Raw genomic sequence first — 23,637 nt, 5'->3', positions numbered from 1 at the left:
CAGTGATGCTCAATTCACAATTCCAAATCCTTATTACTTAGTGTAAGAATACCTAATTCTTGCCACTATAAGAATGTGTTAGATTCTAAACTATCATGCAATGTATCTTTTGTAATGTCGAGGTACCAAAGTCACAGAGACTTTGCCAAGGATATTATAAAATTTTCCACTGGAGATTGATAACAAAACAATTCCAAAGAAGCGAAGTCTCAAAGTCAAAGTACATTCCTTTGAACATCCTTCTTGCATAAAAGTTTCTAACCTACACATAGATTCTTAATATCCAAATCCCATTATGAAAACGTTTCCATATTTGCCATATGACAATGCATAATTAATAGAATTCTGTCTATTCATAATAGTGTCAATATGGTCCATTACTATACTTGCAACTGTCCTTAAGCAATCCATCCTTAGCGAACCTTAGATTGTCCTTGACAGTTGTTTAACCACTTTAGTCATATCCAGTTCTAGTCCTTTTTCCCTCATAATGCCCTAGGCATTTGGAAATTAGAACACGTGAATATTATAGCATATGCAATCGATCCTATATCCGAAGCATATGGGACACGATTTATAATGTCTTACATAATGACATGATACTTGACCAGTCTTTTGCTATAATATTTCCATATATATAATTTCCAATGTTGAAATATTTCAACATGATATTCATATATATCCATGACTAAGTTTGATTAATACTTCAATCACTACTAGAAAACAACCCTTTAATGACGTGCGAACAATTACACGCAGTGATTTACGATACGCATTTGTGCGTTCCCTAAAAATAATGTCAGCTTTTCCTAAAATTCAAGAATAGAGGATACACATTTTTGCGCGCCCTAAAATTTGCGTAAAAAAAACACGGAGGGAACCTTTTATAAATAGTGTGTCGTCTAGGCCTGTCGTTTTATAATATTTTAATGAAAGGCGCGTCTCCATCCATATAGCATCTCAGTATACCTAAGGAGGGAAAGGAAATCCCAAAAATCAAAAACCCCGCTCATTCTCTTCTCCCTTGTTTCCACCAGTTATGCCATCGATTTTTTGATTCGTTCAGACTCTAGAACAAGCACATACATCACTCTCTTATCATTCTCCTTTAATTTCTTACTCTTGTAATTAAGGATTTAGGGTTTTTTTTTCATATTACTGTTCCAATTTTTTTGTTCAGGTTTGGATTTTAGTCAAATGGCGTCCCTGAAGGAAAGCTAATGCGTCTAGCCGTCGGCCTGTGGCGGCGACAGTCCGTCTCGCCATCCCAGTTGGCGGAGGAATACCTGGACCACCGGTAGTAGTTCAATACAAAGTCAACGCTTGCACCCAGAACTACAAATCGGAAGCCCTCGATTGTAGCGTCGATCGACAACTACGACAACCCTAAAACACATCTATGAAATCGCATAGGTGAAGCAATCAGATCTGTAATCTAATTTCTTCCAGATGATCTGTAAGTCAAGATGAATGGTCGTATGTTGTTCATCTTCTAGGGTATATTTACCTTAATGATCTGTAAGTTAAGACAATTTGTCTCTGTTTTTTTTCTTTTTCATGTGTTCTATCTATACATATCTGAATTTTGAACCTGATCTTAAGATTGATTCTGATATAAAAGGTGAAATATCCACAAAATGTTGGAAGGGGTTTGTTCGAATTGCAAAGAGATGTTTGCTTAGCCATCCAAAGGAGCGCCCTACCATGGCTGAGGTTGTTTTCAGTCTTGAATATGCACTGAACATACAAGACAAAATCAATAGTTCCTTGCAGGCTGGTGGCAAAACAATATTTAGAAGAATGTCTGATAGGTTTCCCTTTGCCTCCAGTGTAGAGAACTCTGGTATTTTGAGCTCCTGTTGAATTGTGTGTATAGATTCTTAGAATATATAAATGCAATTTCATAATTTTAAAACACAAAAGAGTATTTATGCAGAAAGAAGTACTAAGTTAAAATATCCAGGGTATCATTCTATCATTTACTTCAGTTATATTGGTGATTAGCATAATCCAAATTTCTTTCATTCATTTTATTATTAACTATTTCTAGTTTCATTGTTTTGCTCTGAATCCTGATTCTTGATAAGTTTTTTCTGCAGCCTAGGTGATGGGGCATGCCTAAATTGGACCCTTTCACAGGGGCACTCCATAGTAGTCTTTATATACTTGCTTATCTTCTTTACTATATAATCTTGATTTGTTCATCTTTTTCAGCCCATGATGATTTAAAGTTCTGGAAAGGTATCCAGAGGTTGGGTTGAAAACAACACTTTCATCTCTACAAATCCTGATGTTGGTATTAGGAAGCACAAAGAAGAAGGTTTTCAGCGACATACTACAAGTCTGGTAAGTATCCAAAAGTACACAACTTATATTTATAATGAAGACAAAATTGAGAGTTTAATGGGAAAACATTTGACTAACATACTTCTTCTCATCCTTTCACTTGCTGACATTCTCACAAATCTGTTAAATAGATCATATTTGAGGAGAAATGCTAGATGATATTTATGAAATGGGGTTACACAAAATACTCATGCTACCCTTATCTAGTTTCCTATTTGAATTGTATCTTTGTATATAAAATGAGGGCTTAATCACAAAATAAAATAAAATAAATATTTTCCAGATAACTTCTAGTTTTCATCTATTATAATGACCCTAGGAGTCTGTTGTCGGAACCTACAGAAGAAAACTTTTTCAGTGAATTTGGTAAAGGGAGTAGGTACAAATTATTGGAAATTATTTGTAAAGGAAGCTCTGGTATTGTATGTTCAAAGACATATATGTGGTTTTTGAGCTTATGGGATCTGGTCTACATCAGGTTATTAAAGGAAACGATGACTTAACACCAGAACACCATCAATTCTTTCTTTATCAGCTTCTTCGAGGACTGAAATACATACACTCAGGTCATACAGTGTTATCATCTGATGATATGAGTATTTGTTTAATTGTTTGAAGTAATCATGCCTTGTTATATTTTTGTGTATTCTGATTGTGAATTACTTCTGAGTTGTTACAGTATGCCACATTCAAATCAAAGGCATAACCATAATTATGACTTTGATTGCAGCTCATGGAAAGGCGGGGCTATGGGTAAGAATATATAAATCGTTACAAGATGATGACAAGGTATTTCCCAACTCCCCTTTTGTCCCCTTTTATAAATTCTTAATTTAGTAATTAAATCTTTCTTTTGTATTTACAAGATGATGACAAGTTATTCTTGTATGTGGCACAACATGTGTTGGAAAGTGAACAATTGCTACCCATCTTGGTCAAAGGCTAAACTTGCCAAATGTTTTACAGGTGAATCTTGATGTCCCTTTGTTCTATATTTCAAATACCCCTTTGACTTTTCTCACATCTGCCAAAAACAGCTAGAACAAACTCAAAGTGGACACCTTTTTCACTTCTCCATGACGCCTCAAGTAATGTTCAGAACCATTTAAAGAAGAATACTTTTGTGAAGAAGGATATGGGGCCACGAATCTAGATAGATGATATCTTTACAGGAATCTCTGAACCTAGTGATGATTCTGATGTTGAATGGAATATGACCAGGGACAAAAGATGAATATGATGTTGAATGGGATCAGGTGGTTTTCAAAAGAATTGGGGAAATTGGATTTTAATATGGAATTCAATACTAATGAAGGAGAAGATAATACTACTGGAGGTATTGTTATTTCTTCATCTTTTGGCTTTTATTATTTGTTATTTATTTATTACAACATTGTACTTTGAAAGTCATTTAAATCCAAATACAAAGCAATACTTGGGTAATTAAATAAGAAAAAAAAAGTTAATCATTCAGGTTAGAATAGCATCAACACACATAACAGGTGAATTGATGTTTTGTTATGCTTCATCTGCTGGAGAACGAGGCATCCAAGTTATTATTGCCGGTGCAGGGGGTGCAGCCCATTTGCCAGGTTTTATTCTGTAATTTACTTTTATTTCTTCCAAATACAACAATTTCAATTTTTTTTCATTTTTTTCAAAAATTTGTGATTAGGTATGGTAGCTGCAGAGGCATCACAATTATTATTGCTGGTGCAGGGGTGCAGCCCATTTACCAGGTTTTATTCTCTACTTTACTTTTATTTCTTCCAAATACAACAATTTCAATTTTTTTTATTTTTCATTTTTTTTCCAAAATTTGTGATTAGGTATGGTAGCTGCATTGACACCCTTACCTGTCATTGGAGTTCCTGTGCGTGCTTCAGCATTAGATGGCCTTGACTCCCTTCTCTCAATTGTTTAGGTATATTATATTTTATATACACCAATCTACTTTCATCTATTTCTTTATTATATACTTTTACTTCACTTTTTTCCTATTATAGTATTCTACGTTAAAAATTCTACAAAACCTTAATAGAAAGAAATAAAAGTAAGATGTTAAATTAATTACTGAAATAAATGCTATTTCTTGGAGATGTCAATGAAGAAAAGGTTTAGGCTGCTTAGTGATGAAGTGATGGAGCCTTTAACAAAATTTTATCCTCATACATCCAATTAACCTAGAGCCCATAAGGACAATGATCATAAGACAGAACATACATTTTTTTTCTCTTTGATTGTTTAAAGTTGTGGCTGTTTTCAATAGTATTGGGGCATGTTCATCATGCAGCGTACTGAAGGAGAAACCAAACCTGAGAAAGAGAAAGTGGAAGATGTATGTTAGTTGTGGTCAATGGTCGTTTATTTATATACTAAGTTTGATTTATAATTATCTTGTTTAATCATACCTATAATCTGTTCTTTCAAGGTAAAGGGGATGATGGCATTGAAAGAAATAACAATGATACAGATGTTAAACCCACTGAAAAGGTTGAGGATGCTTCCTAGAAAGAAAGTGAATCCAGTGTGATTAAGGAGGACGTGTCTGAAGCTGAAGCACTTCCTGTGACTATAGTAAGCCAAAATTTCCTTGTTGAGTTTCTCAGTTTATGTTTCTTGTTTTCCCATTATAATATCTTAGCACCTAAAATTATGTTCAGGTTTGGCTGGTGATTTTTTATGGCAATTCATTCGTTCTCGTGTAGATACACATATTCTTATCTTAATACAAACTACCATATAATATACCCCTTTGACTTTTCTTTTTGGGTTTTGCAGGACTTACTGTAGGTTTGAAAAACTGGATTCGTGTAACTTTTGCTGCAGACCCATCTTCTCTTGAAGAAGCTCTTGATAGAGTGAAGTCTTTTTGCCAAAAGCATTCTCATCAGCAAAAGGTTCATATTCTCTTAGAAAGGAAATTGTCAAAGGATAATTTAGTCATGACTTTCTTTTAATGTTGTACATGTTTTGTTTTCTATAATAAATATTATGCAATATTAGCAATGTGTTACATTTACTTACTATTGGAATGATTATTTGTATTTGACATATTAATGCAATGAGTTATCTTTATTGTTTATGGTATTTTATTTTGTATTATGAGACTTTTAATGTGTGTTATTTAATTTGAAAATTAGTAAATCTATCAAAAATATATAATTTTAAAAACATTTAAATTATGACACGCAAAAATGCGTGTCGTATTCCTTTATGACAGGGGCTTCCTTGATACGCATTGCGTGTCATAAACACACGTGTCGTAAGCTTACGACAAGCAAATGTGTGTCGTCTTCCTTTATGACAGGGCCTTCCTTGATACACATTGTGTGTCATAACTGTGCGTCGTAAATGCGTGTCATAAATGCGCGTCGTAAATGCGTGTCGTAAATAGACGACGCGCAAAAGCGCGTCGTCTCTCGTTATGACAGGGCCTTCCTTGACACGCATTTGCGCGTAGTCTGAGCGTTTTACAACACGCATTGCACGTCGTAAAAGGCTGTTTTTCTAGTAGTGAATCTAAACTTTTAGATTCGAAATAGACGACGCGCAAAAGCGCGTCGTCTCTCGTTATGACAGGGCCTTCCTTGACACGCATTTGCGCGTAGTCTGAGCGTTTTACAACACGCATTGCACGTCGTAAAAGGCTGTTTTTCTAGTAGTGAATCTAAACTTTTAGATTCGAAATAAAGTATAAGTATCCTCTCCCTTACTATAGCGAAACAACTTTTCAACCTTTGCAACTTTGCAAATTATAACTTTGTTTCCTATAAATAGAATTGCTAACTCGCAACACTTACCATAATAATTATGCTCCCACTAGCATAACAATTATTTTGTTACTAGCATAACATTTATGCTCCCACTAGCTTTGACATGTATCCAAAATCATCTAGACTTCTAGAAATCAATACTTTATTGACTTTCTTACCAAAGTTAGATTTCTGATACGAGATTCTTCGATAAGTCTTTATCTAAGCTCATACAACTTTTATCAGAAAGCCCATATGTGTGTCTAAACTATTTCAGAATTTACAACAATAAGTTCTGAATGTTCAAACTATTTCCCATTTCTCACAATTCGAACTATGAAGAGGGATGCCGTAATCATAATCGAATTCGAGAACACAATTAACACAATTGCTATCTCCTTAGTACATAAGGATTACATTATACTTTTAATGAGGATTTAAGTGTCCTATCAAAACCCGTTCGACTAACGACCATCCACTGGTCAAGGGTGCGGTGGGTAAGAGTGGATACCCAATGGTGGTCATTTTACATGTCGCTTCCTTAAACACCCCTTATAGACCAGCTTCGTGAATGAGGCATGCTAACGGTAAGACTGACTTTTTTAACTTATACATATATAATATGTTAAACTTTTAATTTTATATAGTATAAGGGTGTATTTTAAACGTTTAAAATACTTTGTGGTTTAATATATTAATTACACTATACTCTTAATTTAATTAAACTTAAGCCATGTGATTATGGATTTATTAATCTTCTCTTTTAAATAAACATTTAATTAATTTAATGAAATCCATTAAGATGCAATTTGAAGTATTCAAAACATCAAGGTGCTAAATATAAAAATTCAAAATTAAAAACTATTTAATTAATTTTTAAGTTATGAACCTAAGATTTGCATCTTTTGAAACCTTTCAGTTACAATAGTTAATGTTTTCATGAATGAGACTTTTCATATTCCATAACTTGAGGGCAAGTTATGAAACTCTTGAAAACCTTTGGATTCCATAACTTATGGACTTAATTTTGTAACTCTTTAAAACCTTTTGAGTTCCAAAACTTGATGACAAGTTTTGTAACCTCTTAAAACATTTAGATCAAATTTAAAACTAATAAAAATAATCATATATTCTTGATCTTTTACCAATTTGACCTAATGCAAATCTTATAGCAAAATGATTCACATTTTACTAATAATTAGTTTTTCACAAAATCAAGTAATTATCTGAAAATTTGGCAATAACCATGTTATTGGATGGGGATAATCATTACCATATAAACAAAAACAAATTTTATGAACCCAAACAGTTTGCGGTAATGATCCTAATCCAGAACAAGCCAAAAACTCGAAAATTCTGCCAACAGACTGCCCAACTCGTCGAGTCAGCTTATGGACTCGTCGAGTTCATCATGAACTCGTCGAGTTCCATACTGGACTCGTCGAGTTCATGCTGGAAGAAAGCAGTTTCTAAAAAATTTTTTGCTTTGAAAATTAACAAATGCATCGATATAACATAAAACTACCCATGGCTCTGATACCACTGTTGGGTTATATGTACTATAACACTCCTATGGTGCACATACATCCCTAATGCATTGGATCTAAGTTTTCTCTAGTTATACAAGAAACAAAAAATTATCCAAAGCATGAAACCTATAATTAGCATACAACTTGATATTTGAACATAAAACAAGTTAGACAATTACCTCTTTGTTGTAGCTTGTAGAGTTTTGGCCTTTCAAGAGCTTAGCACCTCAAGTGTGATGCCTCAAATGGTTCACAAAATGCAAGAGCAAGAGGACAAATGAAAGAAAGGTTGGAGCACACAAAATCGGCTATGCTCATGTTATGACACTTGTGTAACGATTTTGGGCTTAAGGGAATACATATATAGTGTAGAATTCCAAGAGTCACATGTAAACCCTAGTTCTGACACTTAGGCTTATGATCCAATAACTCATATGGACTAACTCTTCATGGACTCTCACATAAACTTATTCCATCATGGATCAATAGTCCAAACCATATGTATCACTGATTTACATAATAAGTCTCCGCTAATTTAATTAGTCTATTTTGATCACTAAATAAATTCCAAATTAATTCTTGATCAATACTAATTAAATAATATGATTTCTCAACTAATATATTGTACTTATAATATATTAATAAATCACAAATAACCTCTTTCTCAAATATCCTTCCTATCAAATTGCTTCAGTGAATGCAACCCAAAATGGACCATGCTACTCTCGGGTGAAGTACATACCAATTGTAGTTATGGGCTTAGACACCTAATCCAACACATCTCACTCAAACATGAACCTCCTAATCCACTGCTGCTCGTACCCGATTCTGGTCCTCCAACTCAAAGAGTCACCATACTGAATCTGAAAGATAATGAGAACATATCAATACACAGTGCTAACCCACCTACAAGTTCCTTGGTATTCTTGTAACACTTCCTTGACCCAAGTGTGAATCATGTGTTTCTGGTAGTACTGGCCCATACTACCTTCCACGCCAATCCATACTTGCTCCAAGGATTGTTCCAAGTCTCCCAAAGCACTTCGAACCACTCCACTAAAATCCTATCACACATGCATATGTTTATCCATATGCATAATACTACAATTCATAGAATCTCTCTAGGTTTCTTCCCTCTCCACATACCCACAAGTCAAACAAAGTCTTCACTAGTATCACCAAAATGCCTCATCAATGCAAAGTTGTAAATAATCATGAATTTAATAGACATTTGAATAAGTATCTGTACCCTAAAACCACAACCATAAAAGGAACAAGTTATAAGGCCGAATCAAATTCTAAGGCTATCAGATTCTAATTATGGACAATCCTTATGACATTCGATTAATAGTTCAATAATATCAACCAAGGATTCCACACCACATACTGAATACAACACATATAAGGCATACGAGGAATCTATAAAAATCAAACAATCCATGTATGTAATTCTTAAACAGATCCTTAGCCTATATTCTAGCTGTTGCGGGAAGAAATTTTGACTTACCATTTATATCTTGAACTTGAACTAACATCCCGGGAAAGCCCAAGATCTTGGATATATTCTGTCACATCCCCTAAGCTGAACGGCGAAAACATTCGGGGGCGGAGGACGTCATGTATAGTATCACAACAATTGCATAATAGTAATCAAACTACAACAACCATGCATTGATAAAGTATAAGTTTTTACATATGTGTTCAAATCATTGTATATTGACACCAAAAATTTAAAAGACATGAGTCAATGAAGCTCCGTCTTCTCAAAAATCCGTGGATGTACCTGTCTACTGATTTCCTGAGAATACAAGTAGGTTTGAAAACAGTGTCAACAATTAAGTTGGTGAGTTCATAAGTACGTTGGTAACTGAAATTTGATATTTGTTCCTTGAAAATGTAAATATGTTTTGCCCAGAAAATCCTATATTTTCTGTTGTACTCAAAACGTGTAAATGTTATCGTACTCTGGTATCGTATGCTATAATTTTAATCCATATGAAACCATGAGAAGTGTGTTTTCTCTATACTGAAATAGTGTTCTGTAATTGTACTTGTATGAAGCCTGAGTATTTGTAACTGTCTAGCTTCAACAAATACACTTGTAAAATATTGTATTATAGTTTTATTATTATATAAAACTAAGTGAAGTTCTTTACTTATTCACACACTAATCGGATTGTTCAATACCAAATAGTGAGTTATCATAACCATGCTTGATGACATCGGAATGCCTGAACACGACGTTCTTTAGGCGTCATAATTGGTACGACATTTGTCACCTCAGTCCTGCCGGCCTAGCTATTGCAAGCAGCTCAGGTGCGGGATTGTCAGTCCGATATAGATCTATATACAAGTGTCACGCTCTCCCTCCAGGAGACTCTGGTTATAATATCAGGACTGGGACTGAAGTATGTCTCACAAAGCTATATCGACGGTTACGTGTAGAATAATGAAAATTCATTTTATTAAATGAATAAATTGTATGTATGTCTCATAAACTACACCTATCATAGTTTATACGTTTGTTTTTGTATTGTAACCTACATATGTAAAATAGTATGTTTGTTTCATAAACTATACCTATTATAGTTTATATGTTGTTTTTATATGAAATCTCGAACTAGTTAAGTAGTATGTTTATCCTAGTAAAATGACAGTTGAAAATTATTTGAATAGCTTTGTTATTAACACAAGATTTCCTTGTGTTTTACTTGTATTTCCCCCTTCTTAAAATATAAAAATATAGTAAAAACATAGGGGTATAAACTCACTTGATAATAGTTGTGACAACCGTCAATTTCTGGTCAAGTCAAAGTCAAATAAAGTCAACGAGTCATACCAGTAAACTCAACTAGTATTGTATGTTAGGACTTACTCTATGCTTACTAAGGTACATCTCTCTATCTTAATACAAAGAATCACTCGGAAGTTTCATATGTTCAGAAATTCTAAACCCTAACCAGGGTGAGTGATGTAACGACTCTATAAAACACTATTAAGTACCCTTCGGAGGCGTAAAACATTCATAACAAGGCATAATAGGGTTTACAAACCTTGCATTACAGGGCCAAACACTAACAAAGGTCACAAACGAAGTCTTTCTCAATATATCCCACTCTATCTCTATTTCTCCCAAATCTCTCCCAAAAATCTCTCCCAATCTCTCTCAAACCTCTTGTTAATAAAAATCAGATTTTCCAACGTGTATATGAACATCCATGCCATCCCGAACCTTCCCTTGGTTGAAAACAACTTAAAACGGAAGAAGGAGGTCAAAAGGGGTCTGGAGGTTCGCAGGTTACTATTCACCTGCGAACGCTCGCAGGCCTTCGCAGGCACTAAACATGTTCGTTTCTTATTCAATGTTTGCAGCTTAGTCGGGAAATCTCGCACGAACCCTAGCCTCTCGGATCCTTTCACTTCTGATTGACAAGATTCGCATAGGACTCCTCTCGCAGCGAACCGTGCAAGTTCGCATTATAGTTGGGCATCCTCGCCTGCGAGCCCCTCGCATAACCTCCCTCGCACCGAACTCCTTTCCACCTGCGAACCTCTTCGGGTGCGAAACCCTCCCCCACTACGTACCCACCTTCGTAGCCACTACCTTCTCAGACCACGAACCCTCTCGGACCATCAGGAGCCCTCGCAGGTTCATATCTTCCTTCCCGGTTTTCGACCACTTTCGCATTTTAAGCCCGTTTTTGATGATTTTAACGCGGGAATTTCACCAAATTCGTATTTTCATAATTTTAAATCCTCCAAAATCATATTTTATTCCCATCTTGAAGATTTATTATCTATAAATCATATCTTTTGTGTAAGATAACACATAAAGATTGTTGACTTTTCCATAAAGTTATGACACCAAGCCATCCCCACATCAACTTTATGTCACTATTCACATTCTACCTAGTCAAATCATTGTCCTTTTCAACCTTACCCAACACTCCATCAGATTTTTCCTTGACCAAATCTACTCAAGAGATCTTTATTTCTTCACCTATAGTAACTCATGTGCTTCCTCCAAAAACAAACTTTCCCTCTCTCTCTCTCTCTCTCTCTCTCTGGAACTCAAAATCCCAGGAAGTCTCGAGCTTTTCCTCCATTCTTGGTAAGTTCTTCATTCTACTCCTAAATATTTTACACTACTTCATACAAATCATGGATCATTTACACAAATATCGGCATATTTGTTCCTAGGATCTTCAATTCCTCAAGCTTCCTTCAAGTGTTCTTGACTTGAAACTCCTTTTCTTCAACCTTCCACCTCAGGGAATCACTCAAGGTGAGTTCATACCCCTACATTTTCATGTTTTCTTCAAGTTTTAGGGGGGAGGGGAATACAAGTTACAACACCCAAAACATATTCTAAACTAAATCAACAGCTTTCAACAGAAATGTTATGGTCTATTCACGAACTGTTTTCACCATCTTAAACTTAATATTTTTCAAAAATGTTCAATATGCAATTAGTTTAGGTTTATACCTTTCTAATGACTACTTGCACACGTTCATATGATCTTTCTACAATTTATGGGGATTTTTACAAAACTACCTATCATTTCAGAAATGATTTCGGACTAGTTTGTGAAGATGGACATTTTCACACTGGTTAGAGACCACTAAAAATCATAATAAAAATTATGAACAAAATAGAAAATTTTTCTGAACTCCCAGAGTTTACGGATTCAGTTTTCGACTTACAGTGATTTTTCTATGATTTTTCTAAAAACAGTGACAGAAAAGTTAAAACTAGTAAAATAGTTTATAAGTTCATTAACACTTTGTAACATGTTTAGCAAAGTGTATAGCAATAAATAGCTACAATGTTGATTGTATTTCATGTTAGTTTACTTCCATGAAACAAAAATAGACATTCACATAAGGGTCTTTCATCATTACAAAACACATATGATAAACAACAATAGGTATAGTTTATGGTACATTAACACTACGAACATACTAAGGAATGTACACATATGATAAACTATAATAGGTATAGTTTATGATACATTAACACTACGAACATACTAAGGAAGGTTTCACTTACACTACAAAAGGGGTTTTCATTCACACTACACGTAAACTCGTTGAATCAAGTTTGTAAGGCTCTACTTCATTGTACTATTTAGAGTACCAGTTAAAAAACCTATATTATAACCATAATCTCTTGTAGGGTGAGCGTGATACTTGTGTATAGATCTATATTGGGGTTGACAATCCGACACCTAAGCTGCTTACAACAGCTAGACTGGCAAGTCTAGGGTGACAAATGTCAAAATATTCTGACGCCCGAAGAACGTCGTAACAGTCATTACTATATCAATTGTACAGTTATAATAACTCACATAGGGAAACAATGACACATACGTTGAATCAAATTTGTGAGACTCTACTTCATTGTACTCTTTAGAGTACTGGTTAATGTCGTGTATTATAACCATAATCTCTTGTAAGGAGAGCATGAAACTTGTGTATAAATCTATATTGGGACTGGCAATCCCGCACCTAAGCTGCTTACATCGGCTAGACCGATAAGTCTAGGGTGACAAATGTCAAAACATTCCGACGCCCGAAGAACGTCGTAACATGCATTATTATGTCAATTGCACGGTTATAATAACTCACATAGGGAAACAACAAAACATATAGTTTACGGGGATTCTTACATACATAAGGGTTTTATTTATTTAAAACTGTACATTTTGGTCTTGGGTTTCAAGACTACAACTCAGTTTATAAGGAAAATATTGGATTTTTCTTCAAAATACACTACATTTATAAAGAGAGAAGTTTTATTTATGTACTACTACAATATACTATTTTCACGAACAAACATTCACACATATAGGTCTTAGGGTAGTTAAGACTACATTCCGTCTAGAATTATTAGATTTCGTCCATAATTGCTACGTGTATACGGCAGAGTTATATAAAATTTAGACACGATCGACTTGGAAATGGCTGGGTCCGTCGTAGATCATGTTCCTTGTTTGGTTGTGGGCTTAGGGCAGACCCATTATATTCGACGGTTTATTCGATCTTTATTTTTATATAACTTATATACACTGGGGGATTATAGAAGGAAACTATAAGCCTTTCTAGGAGTACGCTATTTCATAACACAGAAACTTACATATCTGGAGTAGCTTTTACCTGGGAGCATGCATACATAAGGTTTGCATCGTCATAAAACTACATTGCACTGTTTCAAGTAGATAACAACTTTCATTTCGGAAATCATACATCCAAATGGCTTTCATATACACTAAAAATCTACGTAATATTACTACTTAAGAATACGATAACAATTATACATTTTGGTTCGAAAGGACTAAGGCTACATTCCATTTTACTAAGAAAATATAGGATTTTCTGGAGGAACATACGAACATTTTCAATGAACAAGGAACTCATTTTCTAAAATAAAATGCTTATGAACTCACCAAGTTAAATGTTGATACTCTTTCAAAATTACTTGTATTCTCCGGAAACCAGTAGGCAGGTACACGCACAAGTTTTCAAGAAGACAGAGTATAATAGCTTCTACTCTTAGTTTTTACTATATACATTTGGAGTCATTCAAGCTATGTTTTGAATACAATGTAAACACTATATTATCAATACAATGGTTGTTATTTCTTTGATTACTATTATTCATTTGTGATGATATTGTACATGACATTCTCCGCCCTGGAATGTTTCCGCCGTATCGGTTTGGGGGTGTGATAATAGTGGTCATTTGGACAACACTTCGTTCTTAGAAAAGACTTTATTTGCTGAAAACTGGGCTTTGCGAGGGTCGAGTTAGAAACCGAAAGACTCTTTTCTTGTGGACTTCAGGTGCTTCGGGATGTTCTTCGGGTGTTAGATATGTTTCCGGGACTTCGGGGGGTTGTAAGAAGGTTTAAGGGAGTGAAAAATGTGAAAAAGTGTGAAAAATGGTGAATTTTGGTAAAATAAACCAGGAGATCTCGCACCCTCTTTATAGGGCCGAGGTTCGCATCCGGAGAGGGGGAGCAGACATGCGTCGGCTCGTAGGCGAAGCACGCGTCGGAGGCTCGCAGGGGGACATACGTCTCGGCTTCGGACGCGCCAGAGCACTGGACACGCGTCAGACTCCGGTTGGACCTTCTCTTCGGACATGTGACTGGTCGGACACGGGTTATGCGCGCGAAGGAGGGGGCGACGTGGCCGAACCCGGGCCTAGCATATGCGAAAATTCTCGGTTTTTGTGTCCAGAACTTTAAAAATTCATAACTTTCACATACGAGCTCCGTTTTCGACATTCTTTATATCCACGCATAGGTGAGATTATACTCTACAACGTTCGTTTGGACTCCGTTGGCAAATTTTGACTTTATTTTTAATATTATATTTTTAACAGGCCGGCACAGGAAAAACCGTTAAAAATTCATAACTTCTTCATCCGACATCCGTTTTCGTCTGTCTTTTTACCGTTGAACTACTAATGATGAGTTCTTCGATTCTCATTTAGGTTGTGTTGGCTAAAAATCTTTCGATCTTTAATTCGAATTTCGGGTTGTGTACTGCGATGTTGAATCTTACAAAAATCATAACTTCTTCATACGAAGTCAGATTTGGACGTTCTTTTTATGCACACTCTCGGTTTAATGTATACTACAACTTTCATTTAGATACGTAAGGCTAAAAATCATTTTATTGTAAACTTACTTTTTACGCTACACAACGTTTTGTTCGTTTTGTCGCGGATCTTCGATAGGTCATAACTTCTTCGTTATAACTAGGATTTCGGTGTTCTTTATTTTTTCAGAATCCTTGTCACGATCTCTACCCCATTATTCATCCCAATCAAGTTTATTTAATAGTTTATTTTTGACAGTCATTTTTATTACATTTTTAAAAATAATTAAATACACCTAGTATTCAAACAATTTCTCTTTATTAGTTTAAAACTAGTTACAATGGTTGACCTAGACTATTACATTGACTTGAAATATCGAGTTGTTACATATTCAGTATCTTGGACTGTCATCGTTTGTCTTGTAATATCTTGTGTAGGGCCTCAAGACGTAAGGAAAAACAAATAGATTAAGTCAACTACACATGGTCAATACCTCATGAACGTTGAAGACCCTCGAAAAAGCTGGGTCAAGAAAATATCAAGGAGAATCCCAGGAATCTCAGAGTTTTAGTTATTCTTGTTATGTATAAAAGACTAGCTGATCAATTCACACATACACATTCACTTATTCTTCTTCTCTAATTCTTTTGACACTTGAGCATAAACACATTATTTTTAAGAACAACTAGCACTTGTAACATTTACTTACGATTTAATATAAGTTCGAAGGTAGGTGATTTTATCACCTCTCGAGGGTTTATGTCGTAGATTCAAAAGGATCAACGGTTTTCCTCATATATCACTGTGTTCCAACTTTGATTTTACTCATTTATGATTGTTTAAACCATTGCAATTCTTTTTACATATTAATTTGATTGTTTATCTGCCTTTACATCAACTTATCAAGATATTCTATGGTATCTTGATACCTTTTTGAGTATCTTGCTTCTTTTTAACAAAAAATCATTCATTAATCAATTTAACACTATTTTTTTTTGCCAAAAATACACTTATTCATATTAATAAATATTACATTTTTATTAAGCACTTTTTTGGGCATTTTAGTTTTCTACCCAGGATCTTGGGCACGACAAAGATCTTCAGCATATTTCAAGAATCTTAAGCACTTCAACTTTTTAACATTTCATTTCTAACATCACACCACACTTACTATTTTGGTTAAGAATTGAGTTTGTTAATTTTTTTTTTACCAAAACACTAGCATGCATATCAATCCATAACACAAATACACAACCATATGGGTATATTGGGCATCACTTACTTCTTGAGCTTCGACTGACTCTACACATCACATCTTACTTTTATAATTTAAAGTTAGATAAAAAAACCATGCTTGTAGTCTCAAGCCAACAATCAAACGAGAACATGGCAAAAGACCGAGCTCATGTTTCTGATCAAACTATTTTCTTAAATTTCTTTGGATAAAAGTGTTATTTTCCAAAACTTAATTTAGAAAATCTCTGAGTCCTCAGATTGAGTTCAGACACATTGTAGAGCGCGCCCAAATCCCTCAAACTAAACAATTAAAATCCCTTTATTTTAAAACATAAGTGTAGGGTTTCAAAGTACTCCATGGATGATGGCAATGGCCCCCTTGATGAAGTGTAGGTTAAAAGGCCAAGACTTGTCTTTTCCCTATAAATAGTCATGTATTATTCATTATTAGGGTTAAGAGTGAGGAAAAATGTAGCCGCTACGTTGTGAGGTTTCTTGTAGAGTTAGATTCTTATTCCTTAAAGTGTAATCTGTTCCTCATAATTGAATAAATCGAGTGATCATTCGAGATATCTTCATATTTGTGTTTGTTCTTATTTTCTGTATCTTGTTCATCAAATCTCAATTAGGGTTTTAATCCCAACAAGTGGTATCAGAGCGGGTCTTTGAAGATCTATTGACTTTTGAAGTATCGGTTCTTGATTTGAAGATTTTCTGCACATATATTGAAGATTATTGGTGTTTTGGCGATTTGAAATCAAAAATCTGTGCAAGTTACTGTTCATGGAGACTTATATTTCCAGGTTACTGTTCATCTGGTATTTTCCTTAATCTGATTTGTTTCATGCTCGATCTTGATCAATTGCTATGTTAAAATCAATTGTTTGTTTTAGGGATCAATTTCATTCCTATTGCCCACTGATTTTGTCCGATAACTGTTCATCCGCCATATATTTGGCCGAAATCAAAAAGCTTTGGCTTCCGTTTCTTTTCTCGTTCTTCTGTTCTTATCGTATCAACTTAATTCCATGGATCAACGATTTGCTTTGAAATCTAAATCTAGTTTATTTGCTCATGATCGATAATCGAATTCAAGTTTTCTATCTTAATTGATCGAATGTTTGATATTTTTTTCGGATCTCAATATCGACTTCTTTGATCTGTAAATCGATTTGAGAAGATGATTTGTTTTTTGTGATGTACTGGGTTCCGAATGGTTAATTTAACTCACAGGTTGTGTTATACGAGCAAATGAAATCGGGATAGGAACTCAATGGAATGAAATCGCATTTGTAAGGGTTTTCTTGCGAGTCAAAACTATGGTCAAAATTATGTAGTTCTGAAGGATATTGATGATTCGGAATATCTTGAATCTGATCTGAAAGCAAAGGGTTGAGTTAATCAGAACACAAATCGAAATGAAATTGATCTGAGAGACTTGTTTGGTGTTTGTCGATGGTCAAACGAAAAAGTCAAAATTTTGAGTTCAGGAACTAAAACGATTCGTAATTGGTTTGAAGACATGTTCGCAATCCTCAAGTGGGTCTCGTAATTGGGGGTTAAAACAATCAGAACAAATGTAATTGGATTCGCATCAGTAGAATGATGATTGGAATGAAGGAGATTGAACTAAACTGGGTTATGTTCGCAATTGCCAAGTCAAAATTGGTCAGAAAAGTCGTTACTTGCGAATGTGTGTTGACTATGATTCACGAGCGAACATGTGCTTGGGTTTGGGGTTGCCTTGATTCGCAACTTACAGATGGTCAGTGTGCTCAGCACGAACTTGGGTTCATATGTCTATGATTGGATTTGTTTTTCTGGAGATTCGCTTTGGGGGTATAATCAACGGACTTGGAACAAACCTGGAACGAACTTGGGTTCGTGTGATTGTGCTTGGAACGAAAGAAGGGAGGACAGAAAGCGAATCTGTGATTGGATTCGGTTTGGCTAAGGATTCGCATTTGGTCTGTGATCTATTGAGTTGAAGCGAAAGGTCATGGAATCGGATTCGCATCGTGATGCTTGGAACGAACTTAGATTCACTTTGGTATCGGTGTGCTCGGAACGAAAGTCTACACAGAATTGATTGGAATCGGTTTTTGGCTTTCGTTTGCGAACATTCGTTTGAGTCGCTGTATTCATCTGTCAAAGCTTAAATGAGGAAGATAACTCAAAGTTTCATTTATGGTCCCTGCAACATGAGCGAATTGACACTTTTGGTCCCTGTTGCTTTCACAGTTTGGCATTTTTGGACCATTTCCAGTTTTTGTCACAAATAAAGGGGAATATTGATGCAGAATTACAATTTCAGTCCCAGAGTTTCTGCAAAGTGACAATTTCAGCCCATTTTTTCGAAAAGTTTACAAATTTGAGGGCAGGTGAACAGTTTTGAATTCTTTAATGCACATATTTTTTCGTGAACATAAAATTATGGATTCCATGAAGTCTTGGCGGTTCGGAAAGTCGTTTTTCGCAATAAAGTCAAATTTTCTCGACTTTTTCGGATTTTATAATTCATCGGTTATATCATTTTTTCGCGGGGGAGCATAATTATTTTTTATCCATTCAAGATCATTCACATGATCATTTGAAGGCTTTATAATCACGTTTTTGATTATAAATCGGGGGAGAATTTGGTATGGCCATTCGAAATTGGATTTGTGACTTTTCAAATTTAAAGATTTTTTATAAAGCTTGTGGTAGAATTATGAAGGTAGCTTTTAGAGTAGCAGTTCTTCATCGAGCTCTTCTAAGGACTTGTTATATCTCCGACTTCTAGTATTTTCTCGATCAAGTGGCGTTACGAATCTTAAAATTTGAGTTGTTACATGATAATTTGTGGTGGCTTATATCATTAGATTATTTGAAGATCATTGTGACTTGGAGGGGGAGCTCTTCAAAGACAAGAAGTGATTTGGTTTCTTCATTCTGAAATGGGTTTTTTATGGCGGTTTTGGCTTTCTTGAAGATTTTTGGGATTACATTCGAAAATGAAGTTTAAAGACATTACTTCAGTGCTTGGTTTATATATCCTAGAGCCCGTTTTTGAAGACTATTGAAGAATCAAGATTCATGGATTGCTTCAAATATTCCTCGTTGAAAGATCATTTCTTACTTGCTAGATGCTTGTTTTGGAAGTTAAAGCATTTTCATCCATTCCATACTTTGAGGGGGAGATTATAGGGTTTCAAAGTACTCCATGGATGATAGCAATAGCCCCCCTTGATGAAGTGTAGGTTAAAAGCCCAAGACTTGTCTTTTCCCTATAAATAGTCATGTATTATTCATTATTAAGGTTAAGAGTGAGGCAAAATGTAGCTGCCACGTTGTGAGGTTTCTTGTAGAGTTAGATTCTTATTCCTTAAAGTGTAATCTGTTCCTCATAATTGAATAAATCGAGTGATCATTCGACATATCTTCATATTTGTGTTTGTTCTTATTTTCCGCATCTTGTTCATCAAATATCAATTAGGGTTTTAATCCCAACAATAAGGTAACATCTAATTTTGAAAACCATAAGATAAACATAGTTGAATTACAAAACACCGGAAAGCAAATATCTTCGATGCAAGTGTATAGTGCTGCCGAACCCTTCCCACAAACAACCTAAAAAACATTAAATCCACAACTGTAAGCATAAAGCTTGGTGAGTCCCCCAGTATAACACATATTCCACCATACATAAAATCCATGCAAGCAAAACTCTTGGCTCCAACATCGATCTACCATTTCTCATATCAGCATACATAACAACATACAATTTAACCATGCATATCATCCCTTGGCACTCTTCCATCATACCACTACGACCTCTGAGCCACCACTATCATTGGTTCTCAGCCGCCATGCAACCATCAGCTTACACCCATACAATATCCATACTCAAGCCAATGCTAAAACTAATCACCTCCTTATGAATACGTAGTCAAACATATTTGAGAATAAGATAGAAAGTCGAACAAATGATCCTACCCGAAAGCAATAAATCAAACAAGAACCAATAAGTCATTGGAGATTACGTACCTTCTCAGTTATTGGAGACTTTGAAGTAGTTTCCATAAAACACTTTCCTACAACCTTCTCTCATATTTTTTCACTTACTCCTTCGCTATCTGACATCTCAACATTGCAATTTAACCCAAGATTTTCTTTCTCAAGCTCCACCTCTTCGCAATCATCAACATCTCCAGCATGAACTGCAAACATCGCTCCATGAGTAGGATGACTAGATTTGATACGTTCCTTCCACTTCATTCACACCCTTTGCCACTAAAGAAAGATATTTAGACTGTGCCCTCAATGCTTCAATTTTCATGGCATAGTAAGCTTCATCCTTCAGCTTCTATTGCTTCTCCTCCTTATTCTTTAAGATGAAATCTCTTTCTAAATTTTTTTACCATTAGAATAATTGCATTCATACACAAGGTCACCAACCAACTTCTTTTCAGCCTTCTTCTCATCAGAACTGCTTTGTTTCTTGTTCCCGACAACAAGATTAGATGTCGAAGGTGCCTTCTTGAAGGTGATACTTTTGAAGTTTCCATTGATAGGTTTCCTGTAAAACTTTTTGACATTATTTTTTGAATAGTATGCCACAGCCTCATCATCAGAATTTACAATCAATCATTCTTCTTTTTTATCATCTTCGTCATCAGAACAAGCTTCATTGATGTTAGTTTTAGAAACAAGAGCTAAAGGACCACCAAAACTCGACTTGTCCTTCTCATCGTCAATTTCTTTTACTTCAACTTCATGCACTTTCAGGATATTGTATATGTTCAATAAAGAGTATGAATGAAAATTCTCTTGCGTTTTGATCATAAGACTGATGTTTTTCCATTCCTTCCTCAAGCCTAATATGAACGTGATATTAAACTACAAAATTGTACGAACAACATTGTACCTTGAGCATTTGTGGATCAAATAATTGAATCGATCATAGAAGGCTTTAATTGACTCCGTCTCTTTCTGTTTGAATTTAGATAATTGAGACAAGCATTGAGTCATTGAACTTTTCTTGGTTCGTTCGTTGCCTTGAAACTTAATGTGTTCTAGATCTCTTGTTCTATTTTACAACTACGTGTGTAGTTGTAAATGAATGGAGGTAAAGCACCCCACAGTTCACGAATACATCTCTTCTCATTCGCTTCTTTCTCCAATCGAGTTACCACCATGTTTTCATTCTGACCAGTTATTCCAAAAGTTTTAATTACAATAGCACAAAATGGACCTTCCTTGATTGAACGCCATATATCTTCGTCTAATATATTAAGATAATCTTCCATTCGATCAGCCCACTGATCATAATACTCTGGAAGCAACATTAGGGTTTTTGTTGATGAACCGAGAAGATTTGTGTAATTCTTCATTATATTGAGGTTCATGTTAATCATGGATTTGACCATAAAATATGAAAAGCTTGAACAAAAATGAAATCAAATTCAGTTGATTGATTCTCGATTGCAGATTCGATAAATCTCAAAGACCGTTCTAAGAACAATGGTTTTCAAATGCAGAAAATGTTGAATTCAAGAGAATGAATGAATTGATGAAAACAAGAATGAAATTCCCCAAATGGTTTGATGATTCCTACTCTGATGTCATTTGATAAGTCAAGAATTCAATAAAGTATCGATTTCAAAAAGATATATGAACATAAGTAGTAAATATATTTGGTTTCAACTCATATTATCTAGAAAGTAACAAGGTTACAAGAGTTGATAAGAAGTGTTCAAAAGCATACAAGTAACCTATGCTACAACACTATTTATAGTGCTATCAACATATACAAAATGTACTAGGAAATTTTGACATTAAGTACATAGAATACAAATAATCCTAGAAATACATAGATATAACGAAGTCATGTAAATTTCGAAATAGACAACAACACTACCTTCCACTATAAGAACCTAAGACTTCACATCCGAATATCTTCGCAACATATGAACTCAACACTTAGACCAAGAGTTCTCTGGTTATCTCATTTAAACCACATACAACCCCGAGGGTATCCACTCAACGATCTACCAATACTACCATTACCTGGTCCAGTCATGACACCTAATCGTATCATACAATCAAAAAGTAAGACCCTATATGTATAGCATACCTTAACATCAAGTGTCCTATAGCTACATACACATAACAAATAATACCCAAGTCAACTAGCATACTGGTACTCTAACTGTACCTATTGTTGGATTAGTGTCTAAGTCCATAACTATAATTGGTATGTACTTGACCCGACTCGGCATGGTCCATTTGGGTTGCATGGCATCGAAACATTTGGATAGACCGTTTATGAGGAAAAGACATTTTGTGACATATTAATATATTATAAGTTCTAATCTATTAATATGAAATCATGTTATTTAATTAGTATTGATCAAGAATTAATTTGGACTTAATTTAGTGATCAAAAAGAGACTAATTAAATATATGGGGATTGATTGTGTAAATCATTCATTCTTATATATGTGGGCTTATGATCCAAGATTCCTTTATGTTGGGTTTAACCCATGTGGTGATCCATGGATACTCCATGGAGGTTAAAACCCATGGAGCATAAGGAATGGGTAAAGTCATGAGTTACATGGTGTAACCCTAATAGCGACACTATATAAGAACCCCTTTAGTTCAAGAAATTGGCACTAGTGATACATATTTTGAGGGCTAGCCGATTTGAACATGTATGTCTTCTTCTCATGGTTATTCCAAGAGTTCATGATGTTGTGTGAACCATTTGAGGTGTCACACTTGGGGCACTAGGCTCTCAAGCTTCATGGAGTCAAGCAACAACAACAAGGTATGTATTCTATCTATTTTAGTATCCTAGTATCAATGTTTTGGTATGCTAGTTAGGATAATACCTTGGATAATCATATTTGCATGTATAATAGAAAAAACATAGATCCAAGGTATTTAGGGTTGCATGTACACTTAGGAGTGTTAGAATGCTCAAAACCCATCAGTGGTATCAGAGCCTAGGCTTGTTTTCAATTATACTTGATGCAAATTGCTGAAAAATGCTGAAAAAGTCGAATTTCGGGCATTCTGGGCACTGGACTCGCCGAGTCCACTGATGAACTCGCCGAGTCCATGAAGAAAATCATCCTACTCGTCGAGTAGGTTGATACACTCGACGAGTAGGAGCCCCTGA

General features: G+C 35.1%; 1 protein-coding gene across 9 annotated transcripts; it reads left to right on the top strand.

Annotated features, from left to right (window-relative positions):
* Positions 1-969: 969 nt before the first annotated feature.
* Positions 970-5,451, top strand: LOC145166759 (uncharacterized). 9 transcript variants are annotated; one of them, XM_079085793.1, is made up of 12 exons: positions 970-1,518; positions 1,622-1,843; positions 2,215-2,346; positions 3,077-3,135; positions 3,213-3,312; positions 3,384-3,682; positions 3,809-3,938; positions 4,022-4,085; positions 4,176-4,270; positions 4,616-4,684; positions 4,778-4,923; positions 5,128-5,451. In XM_079085793.1, the coding sequence occupies exons 6-9, from the start codon at positions 3,593-3,595 to the stop codon at positions 4,246-4,248; spliced, it is 357 nt and encodes a 118-aa protein (XP_078941919.1). In that variant the 5' UTR covers positions 970-1,518; positions 1,622-1,843; positions 2,215-2,346; positions 3,077-3,135; positions 3,213-3,312; positions 3,384-3,592; the 3' UTR covers positions 4,249-4,270; positions 4,616-4,684; positions 4,778-4,923; positions 5,128-5,451. The 9 variants fall into 9 exon arrangements, with proteins under 9 accessions (XP_078941919.1, XP_078941920.1, XP_078941921.1 ...); XM_079085794.1 differs by adding an exon at positions 2,825-2,912 and having other exon boundaries at positions 1,622-2,346; XM_079085795.1 differs by adding an exon at positions 2,825-2,912 and having other exon boundaries at positions 1,622-2,346; positions 3,026-3,135.
* Positions 5,452-23,637: the final 18,186 nt, after the last annotated feature.

The sequence above is a fragment of the Lactuca virosa genome, chromosome 3 (genome assembly GCF_052849685.1).
Source record: "Lactuca virosa cultivar CGN04683 chromosome 3, Lactuca_virosa_CGN04683_v6, whole genome shotgun sequence".
Taxonomy (NCBI): Eukaryota; Viridiplantae; Streptophyta; class Magnoliopsida; order Asterales; family Asteraceae; genus Lactuca; species Lactuca virosa.
Note: the sequence above shows the minus strand (reverse complement) of the source record. Positions and strands in the feature narration are given on the sequence as shown.

Bases quoted from the DNA above. Each gene is read 5' to 3' on its own strand.
- LOC145166759 (XM_079085793.1), top strand. From the start codon at position 3,593: ATGGGATCAGGTGGTTTTCAAAAGAATTGGGGAAATTGGATTTTAATA. The intron at 3,939-4,021 runs GTTTTATTCTGT...ATTTGTGATTAG, and splicing joins GGGTGCAGCCCATTTGCCAG to GTATGGTAGCTGCAGAGGCA. The intron at 4,086-4,175 runs GTTTTATTCTCT...ATTTGTGATTAG, and splicing joins GGGTGCAGCCCATTTACCAG to GTATGGTAGCTGCATTGACA.